Source organism: Orycteropus afer, unplaced genomic scaffold (assembly GCF_000298275.1).
Source record: "Orycteropus afer afer isolate SDZICR_OR568_19922 unplaced genomic scaffold, OryAfe1.0 scaffold00038, whole genome shotgun sequence".
Taxonomy (NCBI): Eukaryota; Metazoa; Chordata; class Mammalia; order Tubulidentata; family Orycteropodidae; genus Orycteropus; species Orycteropus afer.
Genome location: NW_006921625.1, coordinates 9,889,732 through 9,909,028, shown reverse-complemented (window position 1 = coordinate 9,909,028; position 19,297 = coordinate 9,889,732). Strand labels below are relative to the sequence as shown.

The window sequence follows — 19,297 nt, the reverse complement described above, 5'->3', positions numbered from 1 at the left end:
GGTCGGGGCTTTAGCGCCGTCTGAGGTGGCACGTGGCTGGAGCCGTACCCCCCCACGGCCCCCACCCCCTGGAGTCCAAGGTCCTGGCGCAGGTCAGAATCCCGCTCTGGGACTCGAGCCGGAACGGGTGAAGGCGGGGAAGCAGGCCTCACTGCCCTTCCGAACTAGCCGGCCAGGGCCCGAACAGCATCTTCCCAGTCGCCTTAGACTTGGCGGAAGCCGGGCGCGCAGCGAAGTGGCCAACCCGAGCCGGGTGCTTCCTGTCCGAGGGCGCAGGGTAGGCGGTGGGCTCTGCCCGAGCCGGGTGAAGCTTCCTTTTGCTCGCCGGGAGCCAGGCGCGACTGTCTCTTTGCAGCCGCGCACAGTTTCCGGGCGGTGGCATAGGTGCGCGCCCCGTGCGACGCGGGCACTTGAGTGGAATGTCCGCGCTTCGGCGGAGGAGGGATCCGAGGTCCCAGACTAGGCATAACCCGAGGCGGCGGCAAAGGCGCCTCCCCTACTCTTTTGCTGTTAATAGTTTGAGATGTCCGCGGCTCAAAGGCCGGATCGTCGGCGAATGTGCTGCAGCTCGCGCTGTCTGGGACCGTGACTCGCGGCCAGGGCGCCCATGGATCCCGCGCCGGGACACCTGCCGTGCGCCCGGCCTGGGAGCTCAACGCCGCGAAAGAACAGACGCTTGAATGTCATGCAAATCGCAGGCCCTCGCGCCTGTTACAGCTAGATCGTAGCTACCTGTTCCTTTGTAAAACATGGAAAAAGGAAGTGTGAGCTCCGAGGAGGTCGATGGTTCCACGCCTGCGTGGGGCCCCGGTGATTCGCTGCCGAGCGTCTGGGAGTCCGCGGCGCGGAGGCCAGATCTCAGCACTGGAAGGGGCGTGTATGCGAGGTACACGTTTCTCTTTGAGCCAAGAAGCATCGAAATTATCTGTATTTTGTATAAATATATAGAATATCGGTAAGCAGTCTGTGAGACCCTCAGTATTTTGTCTAAAATGCCTGGCTAAAAAATTCCTTCTGATTTTGTTAATCTTAAGATGATACATATTTTCTTATTCTCATGTTAGATTTCATAAAAATCACAGTCTATTCTAAGGTGACGTCAGAAGGATGTTACCCAAGAATACGTCTGCCAATACTAAGCTAGTTCAGTTGTATTTATTTCATATCAACTTAGTTCAATCCAATAAACATTTACTGGTCTGCAGGACATGCTTCAAGGAGTTCTGGTGGTGTAGCAGGTAAGGCATTTGGCTGCTAACCAGATGGTCAGTGGTTCAAACCCAGCAGCTGCTCTTCGAGAGGAAGATGAGCCAATGTACTTCCATAAAGATTTACAGCCTTGGAAACCCAACGGGGGTCGCCATGAGTCGGAACAGACGCGATGGCCGTGGGTCTCAGTACAGGCTGAGCGTTATGCTATGTATTAAATAGTCACAGAGAAAACAAAAGCGACACGGGATCTGCTTTCTTCTGATTTATTGTGGACACATATTTTATTTCAATGACGTTCTCTCATTCCAGATGACCCCTTTATTATCAAACTCTAAGAAATCCCTGCAGAAATAACCAAACTGCATCTACAGAAGGGCTGTATGGGAAGAGTCTACCCACATCATTTTTGTTTGCATTTTACAAGAGATGGTAGTTTTAACAGTACTCATCACTTACATCCTCCTACATTTACTTTTCTTACAGGAAGTAATTTTCTCTAGCCACAGTGTCAGTCAGGGCACTTAAAGGCAAAGTGATTTTACCCTTGGGATTTTAGGGACCGGCCCTTTTTCAGTTTGTCATAAAGTATATATTTGGCTCTTTTTACTAATCCAGAAATTAGCAGTCAAAGGGGATTCAACAGTGTAATTAGTGCTAGGAATTCCTTCCTCTCTTACAGGCAACTAAGTACCACCACAGCAGCAACAAATACAGACTTTGCATTTGGATTTACGATGTTGTCCAAGACTCCAGTGTTGCCAGATTTCCTATCTCAAGACTATCAATTCATTTGAATAATCAGCAAAATCAGTAGCCTTCTTTCAAGCTTTAAACTGGATTTAAAAGATTGACGTTTCCTAAAACTCAAATAGAGTCCGGCTGCAACTGCATGCCCTGAGGGACCTGAATCATACACACAGTAGATAATGAAATACACTTAGATTTTATTAGCGGGTAATTCATGCTCAGAATGTCGAAACGCTAATAGAATTAACTAAACAATGGGGAGAGGGAACCAATAAGTCAGGAGATAAAATTATTGAGCCAAAGCTAAAATAGAGGCATTGCCTTAAAAAAAAAAAAAAAAAAATCTGAACTTAGCCATTAACTCGTTGAAAGAGCTGGAGAACCAAGTATGAAGAGCAGTGGAGAAGGTGTTATCTGTTTTTTTTTTTTTTTTTGGTGGAAATAGCATCAGCGCAATGGGCTGAGGGGATGTTGTTGTGTGTTGTTTCCTGTGCCAGGAGTCATAAAAAGTGATGCAACTAACTCAGGGGTGTGTGATGCATAGAGATAAACAACATTTTTTTCTCACTGCAGCTTAAAAGTGGAGCACTTTCACCCCAACGATTTCTTCCCACTGCATACAAAATCAAGTATGATTTTCGTTTTCTCCACAAAAGCATTGACTAGGCTGAACTGAAATTTCAGTAAGCCTTTTACATTCAAGAGTCACTGAGTCACTGCTTCAAGTGACAAATTAAATACTACTATTCTTTTGGTTGGGCAATCCTACTTCCGTAGTGATACTGCCTCAGAAACCCAAGGAGGGGTCGCTATGAGTCAGGGCCGACTCCACGGCACATAACAACAACAACAACATTCTTTTGAAGGTGATCAAATCACCTCTTACTGAAGCAACTTTCTTGATCCTTGTATTTTCAGAAGGTTCAAGAAACAAAATGGAGCAAAATGACCCTGCAACTCTGGAGAATAGTGCTGCGGGGTGGGCATGTAGCTGTTATTTTCAGGACCATACTTAAACAATCTCGAAAAGGTCTTTGATCCATGACACACTGCAGAGTAATTGTTGACTTCCTAGTCCGTTCACCCTTGTGGAAGAGAAGGAATGCCGGAAGTCAAGGACTAGTCTGTTGGAAGCGCCTCCCCACAGTCACAGACACACAGGCCTGCCTCACAGTGGGTGTTCAGAAGTGTTTCTGGACAGATGAAATGGAGAGAGAAAACTTAATATAAAAAAGCATGTGTCTCTAGGACACCATTCGAAGTTAAGACAACGGGAACGGTAAGATCCTGGTCCACAGATGGAAACTCCAGGAAGCTAGGGAGAAAAAATTAGGACAAAATAATTTAGTTGAGTGGAACTAATATTTTTTTCTCCACTCCAATTTTGGTTAATTTCACGGGCGTATGAATGTAGCGGAAAGAGAGAATTTAGCTTTGCAGGAGTACGGCTCAAATGGGATTCTCGTTACCTGGGAGATTGAGACTGCGAGAGCTCCATGAGAAGAGCTAGAAATAGCATCTTTCCGGCTTTCTAGTCTGAGAACAAGCAGGGCGTCGGCAAGAGACACTACATCTCCCAGTGTGCCTTATAACACTAGGAGAGGGCGTGAGTGTAGCCCTGCCGCGGTGCTGCCTGGGAGTTGTAGTTCCCACTTGTTCAGCCCTCGGGTTGGGTCCTCAGCCTGGGCGTAAAGCGAGACCACGTGATCGGAAAAGCCGCAGTGGTTCCCTTTGAGCCGGAACAGGATGACTGGGTTGCCTGACGGCGGGCAGCTGAGCGGACCAATCGACTTCCTAGAGTGGGACGTTGGCGTTTGAAATCAGCCAATGACAGGCATCCGCTCAAACTTCCTTTCCGCCTCCTTCAGCCAGCCCGCGAGTTCTCCGAGAGTGCCAAGGCGGTGGGAGCGACAGCTGCGTTGCTTCAGAGGAGAATCTCAAGGTAGTGGGCGAGGCGACGGGCCCAGGAGCCTAGGGAAGCTCCCAGAGCCGGGGGAGCCGTTCGCAGGGGAGCCCGTTGCATTTTCACCACCTTCTTTGTATTCTTTTAGCAGCGTCCGGGCGACAGACCTCGCGGCAGGGGTGGGAGGCGAGAGTCCGCGGCAGAGAGGGGCGTGGCGGGGTGGAGGGAGGCTGGATACAATCGCGCTGGCCGAGGCGGCCGGTTACGGCGCGGGGGAGGGGCGGCGGGAGCTAGTCCGACTGTGGCGGGGCCCGTAGGCTCTGCGCAGGCGCGAAGTCCCCGTTGCCTTGGTGCTCCCGGTCCCGCCCCGGTGGAGCTCCTTCCCCCACTGTCCCGTCGCCCGCTGGGCCAGCTCCCGGACCCCGGGACCCGACGGGACTTGACTGGGCATGTGTTCCGTAGATGACTGGCTCCAACGAGTTCAAGCTGAACCAGCCGCCCGAGGATGGCATCTCGTCGGTGAAGTTCAGCCCCAACACTTCCCAGTTCCTGCTGGTGTCCTCCTGGGACACGTCCGTGCGCCTCTACGATGTGCCGGCCAACTCCATGCGGCTCAAGTACCAGCACACGGGCGCCGTGCTGGACTGCGCCTTCTACGTACGTGGCGGGGTCGGCCCCTGCGCCCGCTGTTCGGGCGCTTCGTGTTCTAGCGTCCCGCGGCCAGGACTAGGGCAAGGCTTCTGTCCGTCAAGTTCATTGGGCAGGTCTTGAATGTTTCCGGTGCTTATGTCTTGAGCCGGGTACCATTTGGCGTTGGGGAAAGGCAGACGCTGGAGCCTCGGTCTCCACCTTGAAGTTGAGTCTAGTAAAAACAGTCCCGCTAACTGCCTGGCACTTGTACTTGAAATTGGGGGCGGAAACCGAAGGTTGGGCAGCCCCCTTCAGAGGAAGGTTGGGCCCTTCTGCTCTCAGCCAGGTGGGGAACGTGTAAGCCAGGCGTCCTTGGATTAACGGCCGTGGCAATTTTGTCACCTTTTGCTTTCTGTGCTTGTCTTGTTTGCAGTGCAGAGGTGAGGGCAAAGCTCATGTCCTGAACATAGACCACGGAGTTGGCGGTAGATTTCAAAATTTGTCCTTTTTTTTTTTTAAAGTTCTGGAGGTTTTAAATGTGAAATTTGTTTTCTAGGATCCAACTCATGCCTGGAGTGGGGGGTTAGACCATCAGCTGAAAATGCATGATCTGAATACTGATCAAGGTAATAGGACCACAATGTGGCCAGTTTATTATTGTGTCAGATTGTGTAGTTATTAGGGTATAAATACTTACTGTAAGAAGAGTCATTCCTAACTCGCTCAGCCTCAGATAGAAATGGCTTGAATGTAGGGCTTTTTAATGTAAGTGATAACCGTTCAATGATTTATCCCAGTGTATGTAAGTGTGTGTGTGTGTGTGTGTGTACATACATATGTGTTGCAATGAAGTCCATTGTGATCTTTGTCCCAAGTGGCACTCAAGTATTTGACTTTGCCGTTGTTCTTAGAAATGGACTGGATCCATTGAGTAGCCTCATGCATGTGCAAGCTGGGCAATGAATAAGGAAGATCCAAGAAGAGCTGAGGCTTTTGAGTTGTAGTGTTGGCAAAGAATACTGAAAGTCCAGTGGACTGCCAGAGGAACTAACAGACCTGTCCTGGGAGACAGTAGTGGTCTGTGTTGTGTTTGGACTTTCCAGCACTGCTGATGTGCCACAGTTCTCTTTTTTGAAGCTCATTTAATTTACACTGAAGAAAGAGAGGGTTTTTTCTTTTCTTTTTTTCTCTAACATCATAAAATTGTATGCCTGTGTACTGCATTAATTCTGTTTTGTGTAATTTTTTAGCAGTAAACTGTGCTTCACTTGAATTTGTGAATAAAGAACAGATGACTCGTTTTCTTTTAGTTGAGTAATTTCCTGGCAGCCCAGGCATGAATGACTTGCCTCCATGTTAATGGTGACTTTGGGGCAGAGATTGGCATAGGACCCAAGTGCCCAGGTCTCCAGCTGAGCTGCTTCTCTTTGCTGGGTGCATGTGTCACAGGGGAAGTCCTTGAGAGACAGGGTAGGGGTGACTGGATAAAGGATGAGCTGGATAACCAGAGGATAGATGGAGGCGTGGCTGCAACATTTTGTCAAAAAAAAGGACACCTCAAGTCAAAAGAGGCTTTTATGTGAAGTCATTTATGTTGTAATTTTATAACAGGTGTTGGCTTTTTGTTTGCTAGCAGCTTACCCTGTGTAATAGGTTTATAAGTTTAGGTCCTATTTGAAAATTTGGGGGTGGGGAAAGCTGTGAAGCAAACAACCACCTCAGATCTTGGGACCATTATTTAGGGATTTGGCTTTTGTTCTCAGAAGAGCCTTGCCAAACTCTACAGCTTTTCTTTCTGGTGTAAATGATGTCTTTTTAAAAAGGGTCAAGACAATACTTGTTCATTGTTGTGTTCCTAACGTATAGCACAGATTGTGGCAGACAGTAATGTTAGTAACGTTAGTTCAGTGAATGAATGAGATAAGTGTGAAGAGTTGAGATTGAAAGAAGAGGAATTTTGTATTGGAAGTTTGGACCACCAAGTGAAATAAGACCCCCTGCTTTCCTCATCCAGATTCTCAGATAATCCTAAACCAGGTAAATTAATTACTTTTAAGCATTGGCTTTAATGCTCAAGTTAAGTCTTTGTCATGATCTGGAAGAGCAAGTTCTTCACTCATTTGTTCATTCAACAGGTATTTCTTGAGCACCTACTGTGTTCTAGACCTTGCACTAGATGCAGTCAGGTACTGAGTTAAACAAGGTTCCAAGTTTTAAGGAATCTAGAATCAGTTGTTTCATCTGAAGAATCTTTGTTTTGTAGAGCTGTAAAACTAAGTATTGGCTTTTTTTTCCCCCTTTCCTTCTACAGAAAATCTTGTTGGGACCCATGATGCTCCTATCAGATGTGTTGAATACTGTCCGGAGGTGAACGTGATGGTTACTGGAAGTTGGGATCAAACAGTTAAATTGTGGGATCCTAGAACTCCTTGTAATGCTGGAACTTTCTCTCAGCCTGAAAAGGTAGGCACTTTGTATTAACAAGAGTTATGATCCTTCAGGTGATTTGGTCTGATGCATGTCTGGTGAGTGTGGTGTTGAGTGTAGAGGTCAGGAGTTGATGAAGTGCCTAGTATAACTACATAGGAATATAGAAGTAAAGGAAAACTACCCTTGGGATTTGGTTGTTAGTTGTCCCTGAGTCTGCTCTGTCCTGAGTCTGTCAGTTGTTCTCCTTGCACTGGAGCAATAGGCTAAAACAAACCCACTTCTGTGTGTTGTTAGTGCTTTACATTTTAGGACTAAGGGATAACTCTGTGCCTTCTTGGAGCTGTCATTTAGCAAAGATTGTTGATGGCCCTGCACTGGATCAGACCCACCCAGACTGGGAAGGGGGATGACTCAGCACTCATTTTCAGGTCTGACCCGAGGTCTCCTTGGAGTTGATTGTTAGGGGGCCAGAACAGCTCATTTCAAATTTAGTAAGAAAGATGTCCTCCCATGTCCCTGGCTTTTACTGCTTATTTTTTTTTTTAAATGCAGACAGATGTAGACTCTGGTGAATGAAGCTCTTAAAACCAAAACTTGGTATGTTATTCTAACCTTTTGATCTGTATGATGAAGGTGCAGTTGAACATTCTCTCTGTCCTCATCAGACTTGATCAGGTGGTAGTTAATTTTCAGGATTGATTGTTTCAGCGGTTTAAAGGTATCCCTCACTTGAGTCTGTTTCCTCAGTGTAAATACACTTTGCAGTTTCTGTAGCCATCATTATATACTGTAGTGCATCCAAAGAGCCATTATTTTTGTCACATCACACTTGAATCTACTCCTGGCAAGACCTTTGTTCAGAATAAAATAATTGCATTGTTTCTAGTTTTGATTTATGGTTGTATGTAACATGTTAAGAGCTGTGATAAATTGCTGGCAGAATGTCATATAATGGACAGCCACACTGAATCAAGCTGCTTATTGGTTCAGCAAGGTTCATTATGTCACTTTTTTTAATGCTTTCTTTGATAAATGTATATACCTCGTCAGTAGCATGACAGTGGTTTCGCTTGATTTACGATCGGTGGGGATAGAAAGCACTGCTAGAATCTTGTGTCACCTGGGAGTAAAGATTTAAGATAAAATTCTTGATACAATTGTACCATTATAAATCGATCTCTTCCTGATTCTGTATTTTTAAACTTTAGTGCTTCACACATCTTAGATTAATTTTCATTTGGCTGCAAACACTTTGTTTTCTGAGTGAACGTTGGCAAATCTTACGTTTCTTAATTGAAATCCATTTATGTTAAATCTGTTGTTTTGAACCTCTCAGTTCCTTGCCTTTCAAGGTCAAATGAATTGTTGAATTTTGAGGCTAGATTGTAGATACTGAGGTCCTTGCTTTGTTAAGCCTAAGTGGGCTCTTTCAGCGTGTGTGTAGCTGACACACCAGGGATTTTTTGCCATATGGTTTCATTTGTGAGTGTTGAAGAGATGTCTTACTTTGTCACGGGTCCTCTTTATAATTCTTAAGATGATTCTTCAGGTTTCAAAATAATAGATCAGATTAAATTAGTTGATTGTTAATTGAATGCAGAGTTAAGTATCTGAAGTCTAGGTTTAAAAATAATTTAATACCAGGAATTTTTTATTTACTTATTTTTTGTTTTCATTTTTATGAATTTGCTAACAATTTGGCCCCTGAATAATAATGTATTTGGAAATAAAGCACTTTAAGTGTTGATTTCAGGAAATTCCATGATTTGGTAGAAAGGAATTTTTGTGGAAGCTGTTTTAATAGTGAAAAAGGCATTATAAGGGGAAAAATAGACAACATTTAAGGGAGAAGAAAATGCTATAAAAATTTTTCTTTAACATTGAGTTTTCCTGTCTTGAGTGTTTATATGACATCATGGCAGAAGAATTTGCCCTGTCTTAGGCCAGACCACTCTCCCTGTGTTTTCTTTGTGAGTTCATATGCCACCAAACCAACTAAGCAGCTAATTATTGGTGGCTTCCTCGCTCTTCCTGGGAAGGCCTATTTATTCAGTGTGACAACTGTGGAAAGGCACGGTTTTTAAAGAGTTGCAGTCTCCTTGCCGAGGTACTCCTAGAAAAATAACTTTCACAGTGGCTCTTTGTGAAAAGCATGAAGCCCATAGGGAAGTATCCTGAATCGTTAGATGCCTGCATCTCCTTTTGGGCTGTTTTGTTGTGATCGTACCATCTCTGAGTAAAACAAGAAAGCTGGGAAAACCACTTGAGTGGTGTCATTGGCTTTGGTAATGAAGACAGTGCGGTCTGCAGGAGCAGTTTATAGGATGGTTCAGTGCCCGTGGGTGATTCCTGGTGAAGGGTTAGGGGCCTCCTGAGCTTGCTGTTGGGTGTGAATTACTTGGTTGGAGAATTGCAGGATTTAAAATTGATAGCTGCGTTTCGGAATTTGATCAGCTCACTTTGATGGTTTTGTGACTAGATGTCCATTACTTTGAGGCACAATGCCATTTTCAGGCAGGCAGGTGATTGTTACCAAGTTCTGCTCTCTCAAAAGGTGTATACCCTCTCGGTGTCTGGAGACAGGCTGATTGTGGGCACAGCAGGCCGCAGGGTGTTGGTGTGGGACTTGCGGAACATGGGCTACGTGCAGCAGCGCCGGGAGTCCAGCCTGAAGTACCAGACCCGCTGCATACGCGCCTTTCCAAACAAGCAGGTACTGACCGCTTTCTCTTCCCCCTTTCTCTGCAGGTGGAGGGTAGTAACGACTTGGTCCCTGTTTCTCTGTTTTGAGTAGTGACTTTGAATGTACAAAGTTCTTTGAGAGAATTCTCATTTGATGTTTTTGACAGCCTTGTGTTCACAGGCAGTATGTGAACCCCATTGTTGAAATGACCTGCTGTTGAGACTGGGGAAGGAGTTTGCCGGGGCTTGCTCAGTGGGTTGAAGAGAGGCCTTGTCCTTGCTAGTTCCTTGTTGATTCCCTGTCCAGGATGCTTGACAGGTGTATGGTCATTGAAGAGGGTTTTGCACATACTTCAGTTTGTAGCCAGTGGATGCAAATTTAAATATGGAAATTGGGGCCTCTGGAGTTGGCTGTTGTCTTTTTCCCTCCTTGTGGTCTTAGTAATCACAGGCCTCTTTTCCCCACTCTGACAGCAGACTTTTGATTGATTGATTGATTTAAAGAACACATTGAGGTTAGAGAGGCAGTGCCTCCTATAAGGGCCACACTCTTGATGTATGCGTGGGTCCCCATCCATCACTACTGCTATATGGGATCAGCCTGTTTATTAGGGACACTCCACCCCACCCCACCCCACCCCAATTCTTCAGGCTCTGAGGGGAGTTGGTGACATATGTGATCAGTTGCATTAGGAATGACACAAGAGGGATGTCTACAAATGTCACGTAGCTTGTGAACCTGTGGCCATGTTCAGTGGCTGTGGGACTTGAAGCAGGGCGGGGACTAGAGAGATTTATGCCAGTTATTCTCTTGGCCTTTCTGTCTCAGAAGGCCAGAACCTCAAATGATCACAGTTCTTTTTTCAGGAAATTGTGAGTTTCTCTTTAAGATAAGGGCATTATAGCAGACTTCTGAGGTTTAAATACATGATTAAGAAGGGCTTCATTTGTAAATGTTTTTATGTGTCTTTATGCCTAAAAGTTCCTGTAGGACTCTATCTCCAGTTTGGAATGAATAAACAACAGAAAGGGTGTTACTGATTTATTTTTCTTGTTGTTCCGTAAGCACCGTTCCAGGGATATGTCTTTTTTCATACCCTGAAAGAGTAAAAACGTATAAAAAATTGATTACACGTTTATCTTTACCTCCTACTTTATTTGGTATATTTGTTATTTCAAGAACAAGTGAGAAAAGATTTGAAATTGTAACTACGTTTGTGGAGTCCTGAAAATCTGATTCAGTGTAATTAGGAGCAAAAGGCAGAATGCATGAGTTGGAAGGGTGGTGTTTCAACTCAACGTAGGTTAATGCTGCCCACGATGAAGGAAACAGTTCCTGCAGTTGTTAGAGGTGAAGAGGCACAGCCCAAAAAAGAATACGTTCTGAGTGATGGAACAGAGTTGAGTCCCCTTCAGGCTAGAAAACAAATAAATGATACTACAACCGTTTGAAAGTCTCATTTGACAGAACATACAGAAATGATGGATTATAACATGATAGGCACTGGTGTGAAGAAAGCCAGTGACCGTAGCCTTGTTTGTTTTTCTAAAACATGTTATTAGTATTCAGCTCTTGTAATGGTCCTAACTGTGTTAATACAGCTTAACACTGGGTTAAAACCGAGCCATATTTTCCTCTCAGTTTTCTTTAGTATGGGCTGAATTTGGGAATTAGTGCCATGTTTTTAGAAGCTGGATTCACCATTTTTGTCCTTCTCTGGTTCCCTAATGGTAGGGTTATGTATTGAGCTCTATTGAAGGCCGGGTGGCCGTTGAGTACTTGGACCCAAGCCCTGAGGTACAGAAGAAGAAGTATGCCTTCAAATGTCACCGACTGAAAGAAAATAATATTGAACAGATTTACCCAGTCAATGCCATTTCCTTTCACAACATTCACAATACATTTGCCACAGGTAAAGTATGGTGTGCTAGCCTATATTTAATTACTAAGATAACATTATTCTATTGTTGGTAGAATGCTGAACATCTGGACTTAGGCAGAATTAAAAAAAATTATACTTGCTCTTTACAGTATTTTGGAAATAAATGTGGTATAACCTCTTGGGGGAAAATGTTAACTTCTGTGACCTTAGCTATTAATTGTTTTTTAAGATCATGATTATCTCTGTATCTGGCTTGAAGAACCATTTAAACTGTTTGGAAACTACCTACAGGTGGTTCTGATGGATTTGTAAATATCTGGGATCCATTTAACAAGAAGCGACTATGCCAGTTCCACCGGTATCCCACCAGCATTGCATCCCTTGCCTTCAGTAACGATGGGACTACGCTCGCAATAGCATCGTCATATATGTATGAAATGGATGACACAGAGCATCCGGAAGATGGGATCTTTATTCGCCAAGTGACAGATGCAGAAACAAAACCCAAGTGAGTATGCTTCACCTGCATTTGAGCCTTTTCTTGCATTCCACCCAGGATTTATTAATTTTTCTAAATTCATGAATAGCATTGTTGATGCCTGCTCGATATTACAGCTGACTGTAGGGTTGGAGTTGATTTTATCTTGTTCACCCAAGCTTTCAATATCCGTAGGTTGATAGACGTTCTGATGGGTAAAATTGTGCCCAGTTGTTTATAGAGAAGAATGTCAAATTCTCGTTCTTCTTGAATGGGCACTATGATTTGAATCTCTGCAGTTATTACTAGTGCATTGCTTTAAAATTAAGTTGAGGAATTCAAGAATAATTTATTTTAGCAAATTCTATTTAAGATGTTTAAGAATTTAAACTGCCAAAAATCTTTGCTCTCCACAGAGGTTATTTCTCTAATATTTACACAATGTGACTGACCTTCAGGTCTCACTGGAAACCCAGAGTAACATGGCCTTGTCTGGAATAGCATATTACTTTGGAAATTTTCGTAGCTGTCTTTGGCTCTTGGTTGTAACTGCCAACTAAGAGAAGCCATTTCCATTTGTTGGCAGCTGCAGAGCAGTGCTTTTACTTGCTTGCCTCCACCAGGCTGAAGGGAAAACTGATGCTTGGGCATCTGTTGAATCATAAAATAACTATCCCAAATGTCTTTATCCTGTTCTCTGCCCCTCTGTCAACAGGCCCTTGAGGGAAGTCCTCAATAAATATTTCTAGAATAACTCAATGTTTTCAGGATTCCATGTTTATCTGAATTAAATGTGGTTTGGGACCTTTGCTAACTGGGTGAGCACCTGAGGTGGCAGAGTATGAAATACTCCCATCAGCTCCTTCTACAGATTGGACTTTAGAAAAGACTTAGCGTGTGAAGCCTCTTGGCTGAAAGGGCTGTGTTTGCATTTAATCAAGTCACTTTTGTATATCTTGTCCTAGCCGGCCATTTTGATCTCATGCTGTTCTTTTTTCTCTTGAACTTGTAGGTCACCATGTACTTGACAAGATTTGATTTACTTAAGTGGCATGTTGATGATAATAAAACAATTTGTACTCCCCAATGGTGGATTTATTACTCTTAACAAAGAAACCAGGGAAAAATATTAATTTTATTATTATGAGAACCTGAAAATTATGGAAAAAAGGTTTTTATTGATTTTTTTTTTTTTTTTTTTTAAATACACACTTTCTTAAGTACATGAGATGCTTTGATGGTTTGCTTCATTAAAGGTATTTGGGCAGACAGTTGTTGGAGGGCAGAGACTGCACTTTTGAGAACCAGTTTGACCTTGGTGATTTTTGTTTCCATCGCGGGGATAAATGTTTGTAAATACACAAACACTGGGGAATAGAAGTAGCTTATGTTCTCTCGCCCTCAGATGGGAGAGGCAAGGGCTCTTGAGCCGTTTGTTTCTTTTGCGGTTCTGGTTACTGATTCTGAAGCTGCTTCAGACTGCCTCATGAGGAGGTTAATCTACAATTAAACAATATTTCCTCTTGGTCGTCCATTATTTTCTGAAGCAGATGGTTCATCATTTCCTGGGCTGTTAAACAAAGCGAGGTTAAGGGTAGACTCTTGGGAATCAGCTAGTTTTCAATCTTATTAGGATGCAGCAGGAAAACTAATAAGAAAACCTCCTAACATCATTTTGTGACTGTAAACAATTATTTATTAGCAAACAATTGATCCCAGAAGGGCAAATTGTTTGAGTCAGTAATGAACTGAGCAAAGACAGAGCAGATCTGGGTATTGGGAAAATAATTGTCACGTAATTGCAGTGCATTTAGACAGGCATCTATTTGGACCTGTTTCTATCTCTAAATGAATTTTTGGAAACATTAATGAGGTTTACATATTTCTCTGACATTTATATAGTTCTTGTGTCCATTTCAGTTGCCCAGCCGCTGGTGATTAAGGTTAAAAAGAAAACAATGACAGGAGAATGAGATTCCTTTCAGCGTAATGCCCTAAAGCAGGACACGAACTTCACTGGGCCTAGTCCAGGTGGCTCCAAGTCGTGTTTCTGTGGTCAGGCATTTTCTTTTTTACTTTGTTGTTTGGAAATGCAGGTCACTGAATAGGACTTGGTCCTTACGAAATTGATTCATCCATGATGTACTTTTAAAAAATTCTGTTGATGCAGAGAAGTGTCTTATTTTTATTTCCTAAGTATGTCAGACAACTTCCCGGCAGCCTGAACCTGTCTTTTGAAATGTATTTTCTTCATTGCAGGTCTACCTAATCCTGCCGTGAGAGTGGTTTCTCTATGGAAAGCTTTGTTTACTTCCTACAAATACATGATCATCCCCTAAGGGATGTGTTGTAGTCATTGTGGACACGGTGCTTAGTTTGTGGATTTCTCTGCTTTCTGTCTTTGTATACCATTCCACACTCACGCTGTTGAGGGCCAGGGGTCTGTTCTCCTGCAGTAACCTGAAGACTTGCCCCCACCCCCCACCCCCCCGCCCCAGCCCAGTGCCGTTAGTGAGCAGCTTGGGCTCTTCCTGGAACATAGTCTCTCCCACCTGTGACTCCCATGCTATCCTAATAAACTAGAGATTCAGAACCCTTTCACATTGGTAATTAATGTAATTTCCTAAAGGCTTCTGGCGAGCAAAGTCCCCAAGGGCATGTTGGGGATGACATGGACCTTTAGGTCCACCTGCTGTGCCTGGTCACACCTGCTCTGGTGGATGCTGGCATCGGTCTGGGGAAGGTGGCCTCTTGGAGCCCTGCTGTCTCCCTCGTGCCCCTCACCCACTGGATCAGCAAGGCCCTTGAGCCAGCTGTGCAGCTTCACTCTTAGGGGCACAGATGGCGTGGCAGCTGGTGGGTGCCCTTTGGCACAGGACCTGCCTGGTAGTGCCAGTGTAGGATGATGCAGGTAGCACATGCTTTCCTGTGCTGACAAGATCACGGTCCAGCACACATGTAGCCAGACGACACCATTTTGTACTTACCTGTCGAATGCTAAATCACAGTGACGCCCTTGGGATGGTGAGTAATGGAACGCACTTACTCCTCGCCAACAAAACACGTTCCAAAGACCAGATCGTGCAGAACCAGTGCTGTGTGAGGAGGACTAGAGGCGGCCCCTGGGGACTGCTGTGCCTCTGGCCCCACTGCTCTGGACCCTAAGGCCTTGCCGTTGGGGCTGGCACTCAGATGGACCTGGGGGTGCCTGGACTAAAGGCACAGTTGAGTCTCTGGGGCTTGGGCAACTGGTGATGGTGGGAATCAAGAGGGTTGGTGGGAATGTTGCTTGTGCCCCTGCCCCTTGTCCCTGCACCCACCCCCTCTGTATACACAGCTGCCTGCTGCCTGCTCTATAGGCTGGGAGGACCCTGGGAAAGCAAGTGCGAACAACTAGTTGGGAGAGCTTGGAACCCGAGGCGCAGAGCCTGGAGGCCTAAAGCAGCTGTTCTGAAGAGGCGCTCAGCCAGGCCCTAGGTTACTTCCAGTATCTTTCCCCCTGTACGACTTGGTCCCTCCAGGGTGCTGTAGTAGGGGGAGTAGCCGCAGCCACCGTCCAGGCCCCTCTGACCACACTCGCGGGACCTTCTCGGAAGTGCTTCCTCAACATCTGCAGTCGTGTCTGTCTTTCACCCCAGTTGCAACAACAGTGGCTCTGGTGGGGATGGGACCAGCCAGAGGCCTTCTGGAGAGCTGGCTGCTTCAGCTGCAAGTTGGACAGACGTGGTGGCTCTGTGGACTGAGGGCTGGACATGGGGAGGAAACCCAGGCTAAAACACAAAACGGTGCAATAGTAGGTTATTTTACTGTTAGGAGTGCGAGGTGTCAGATAACAGGACGGCCGATAAGTGAGTAGATGTACTACAGAGCAGATTAGAGTGGGTTTTCAGGGTGGTTTCATGCTTTTTATTTTTATGGTTGTAACAGTTGGAGGACAAAGCATCAATTCAAAACACTGCCTAACTAGAAAAATACAATCATCGTAAAAAGTGGCCAAATTAAAGCAATGTTGTAGATGTTTATTTTGAGGTCACAGTGAAGGAGAGCACATTTTTATGTAGTTCATTTCAGTGTGTCAGCCTAAACCTGTGCTCCCTGCCTCTCCTGGGTACTGTCTGATCACCTCTTTACTCTTTACCCGTTTATGACAGCCACCTTGCCTCCAGTTTACCCAGGTGTACTTACCTTGGCATTTTCATTGGTCTCCCTTACCCAGAGTTCTTATTTCTGAGTATCTATTATTCACATCCCTGCTATCCCACAGTCTTAGAAGGTCACCTCTGCTTGAGGGTTGAGGGCAGCACCTTCAGGTTCTGGTCCAAGTCCTGCATCCTTGGAGCATGTAACTAATGGTAAATACTGTTTTTTTTTTTTTTTTTTTTGGGGGGGGGTGTGTGAAAATAAACCAAAACATTTGCCAACACAACTTAATACATTGATTACAGTTTTCATGTATCACCATTATTGGGCATAGTACCTAAGGCATTTGGCTATTAACCAGAAGGCTGGCGGTTCAAACCTACCAGCCACTCCTCAGAAGGAAGACTAGGCAATCTACTTCTATAGAGATATTGCCTTGGAAACCCAAGGAGGGGTTGCTGTGAGTCGTAATCGGCTTGACGGGTGAGTTTTTTTTTTTTTTTCAACATCACCATTATTACTTTCCTTTTCCAAAATGTTCTACCACCTTTAACATAAACTCAATGACCCCTTCCAATGAAAACCCTCTTTCCTCCTCCCTCCCAGCCGTGTTAATCATTAAGCTTGGCTTCTATGTATTTGTGTATTTCATACAAGTGAGATCACACAGTATTCCTTCTTTTGTGGCTCACGTATTTTGGTTGGCATGATCTCTGTTGTGGCAGCCATCAGCTTCGTTTCTCTTTGTGGCTGCAAGCATTGCATTGTGTGTATAGAGCACATTGTTTGCCCATCATCTGTTGATGGACGTCTTAGTGGTTTCCACTTTTTGGCTCTTGTGAAAAGTGCTGCAGTGAACATAGGTGTGCAGGTCTCTTGTGTTCCTGCCATCACTTCTGGGTCTGTGCTTGATACTGGGATTGTCGGGCCCTGTGATAATTCTGTGTTCAGGTATTTTAGGATCCGCCATACTGTTTTCCACAGTGACTTGTGCCTTTTCACATTCCCACCAGTAATGGATGAGGGTTTTGTTTCTCCTTGGTAAATACATTTTGAGCCATAGTCAAGGACACAGGTCAATACAATATATAGAAGAGAAACATAAGTTTTGTAAAATAATACTTTGTCTTTTGCAAAAAGGGCATGAGGGTGGCCTCTTCTGGCCTCTAACTTCACGAGAAGGGGACGGAGTCACCAACACCAGCCCAAGGCTTATTTCTGTGAAGTCAGACATGCTACCGCCCTCCAGCCTTTTGCCAGTTCTGACACCGACGTCCTTCCCTTGGCACTCACTACTCTATTGGGTTGATAATTCGTTGTGGCCACACACAACTCACAGACAATACGATTATGGGGTGTATTAGGGAAGTAACAGGTTACAGTTTAGGTTCAGGAATGTGCTCAGGATACAGGTCTTCCATCAGGACAGTCTCCCTCCTTCTGTGCCCTCGGGCACACCTCTCTGGCCCTGGCCTCTTGGCCTGGCCTCTGCCCTGCTCTGGCAAGTGTAACAGCTCTTTTAGCTCTGCCAATAGGTACACCCAGGAGCACCCCATTCTGCCAGCAAGCCTGCTGCCCAGGGTCACTCGGATTTCTTCCTCTGTGTGCCAGCAAGCCTGCTGCTCTGTCTCGTGCCTTTTGGTCTTGCCACAGTGTCTCTGCCAGTGGTTTCTGCCAGGGAGGTCCAGCACAGGGATCTCGGGTCCAAGGATACGCTGCGCTCTACCTCTGGCTCTTCTCTCAATGTCAGTGAGATCCCCTCTTCTACCTGCTCATTTTAAGCCTAACAGAATGACAAAACTAATCCCCAGTTTAGAGTTCCATACACCTAATTTACATGGTCCCATTTCCATGAGGGTGCCATGTACCTAAAGTATATTATAAAAAGCTATTAGTCCCCATGGTGGGCTGCAAGCACTATATTTGTATCGTTCCACCCGGTAATCTGGTGGGAGGCAAAGACCATGGCTGGGAGAACCATACCCAGTAACTCACTGCACCACACCTTTCCTACGTGTGATACAGCTGATCCTCTTTTTTAAAAATAACCTGTTGAGGCTCCCTGAACTGAATTTATATAAATTCATCGCCACTTTTAATTTAAAATCACTGCTCTGTACCACTTGAGACTTTATTTTTTTTTAAACACTACCCCTTGTTAGAACGTCTTCCTCGGACTCTAGTGTTTCACTGTTCACAGCCGCCCTCCAGAGCTTCACAAGGTACACTTCCTCCAAAGCTCTCAGATCCCCGGGAGGGGTCTGCTAACTCACCGCTATTCTCAGAAGCATCGGGCTCGGGCTTTCCTTCGGTGACAATTCTGATGACTGGATGACGTGGCAACATTCTGGTGGCAGCAATATCTGGTTCTGTGTAAAAGCTTGAAGGGCTGTTCGCACATCCTTTCCTCTGGGGCCACCGCAGGCACAGTTAGTGAGGACTGAGGCCAGGCCACTCCGTTTGGCCTTGGCATTCAAGCCCTCCATAGTTCTGTCTTCATTATCTCTGTTTCCTAAGGTGTCTTCTGTGTGTTGATACTTTTCAGTGAAAGAGAGATGCTATTAAGACTAGATCCCCTCTTCCCCTCTCAGGACTCCATGGATGTTCACCTACTAAGAGCTGGGGGAAGGCTGGCCATAAAGAAACCCTCGCAACTTGGCTTAGCCTAGTTCCCCCCCCCGCCCCCCCCATTCCTTTTAGTGCTGAGGCTCTCCTTTGTCTGCCTCTTCCTCCCCACACATCCCAGCTGTTAACGTTCCCCAGACGGCCGGGTTCTGTAACAGACAGCCTGGCTGTTGGCTCACTTGACGACTGCCCTGTGAAGTCCACTCAACCCTCTGAGTTGCTCTTTCAAGTTGTCATCTGAATCCTGCAAGGGTCCTGCTCAAGTCCACCTTCCCCATGGGCTCTTCCTCCTCATTCCAGCTCACAAGTGACTGGGCCTTTTCTCAAAACTTGGTTGAAGCACCCCCTGCTTACATGCCTTTGGGGGTCACTCGTGGGACGTTTGAATGTTTTAGCATGTGTGTGTCCTTCAGTACTGCGTTCCATCAGGAGCAGGGAGGACATCTTTCCTGTACTCGGGTGCAGACACATCGGATCACTTTGATACTGCTGAAGTACTGAAGTGTGTATGTGATCTCTTTTTCAAAATAATATTCCATATAATATTGGAATATTGTCATTCTGCCC

The 19,297-nt window shown here is 45.3% G+C and overlaps 1 protein-coding gene across 1 annotated transcript; it reads left to right on the top strand.

Moving 5' to 3' along the window:
• Positions 1-4,321: 4,321 nt before the first annotated feature.
• Positions 4,322-11,999, top strand: BUB3 (BUB3 mitotic checkpoint protein). Its single transcript, XM_007936812.2, has 6 exons — positions 4,322-4,519; positions 5,049-5,118; positions 6,804-6,955; positions 9,477-9,635; positions 11,340-11,517; positions 11,779-11,999. Exons 1-6 carry the CDS (start codon positions 4,325-4,327, stop codon positions 11,997-11,999), a joined length of 975 nt encoding a protein of 324 aa, XP_007935003.2. The 5' UTR covers positions 4,322-4,324.
• The last annotated feature ends 7,298 nt before the right edge of the window (positions 12,000-19,297 follow it).

Bases quoted from the DNA above. Each gene is read 5' to 3' on its own strand.
- BUB3 (XM_007936812.2), top strand. From the start codon at position 4,325: ATGACTGGCTCCAACGAGTTCAAGCTGAACCAGCCGCCCGAGGATGGC. The intron at 5,119-6,803 runs GTAATAGGACCA...TTCCTTCTACAG, and splicing joins TGATCTGAATACTGATCAAG to AAAATCTTGTTGGGACCCAT. The intron at 6,956-9,476 runs GTAGGCACTTTG...CTCTCTCAAAAG, and splicing joins CTTTCTCTCAGCCTGAAAAG to GTGTATACCCTCTCGGTGTC.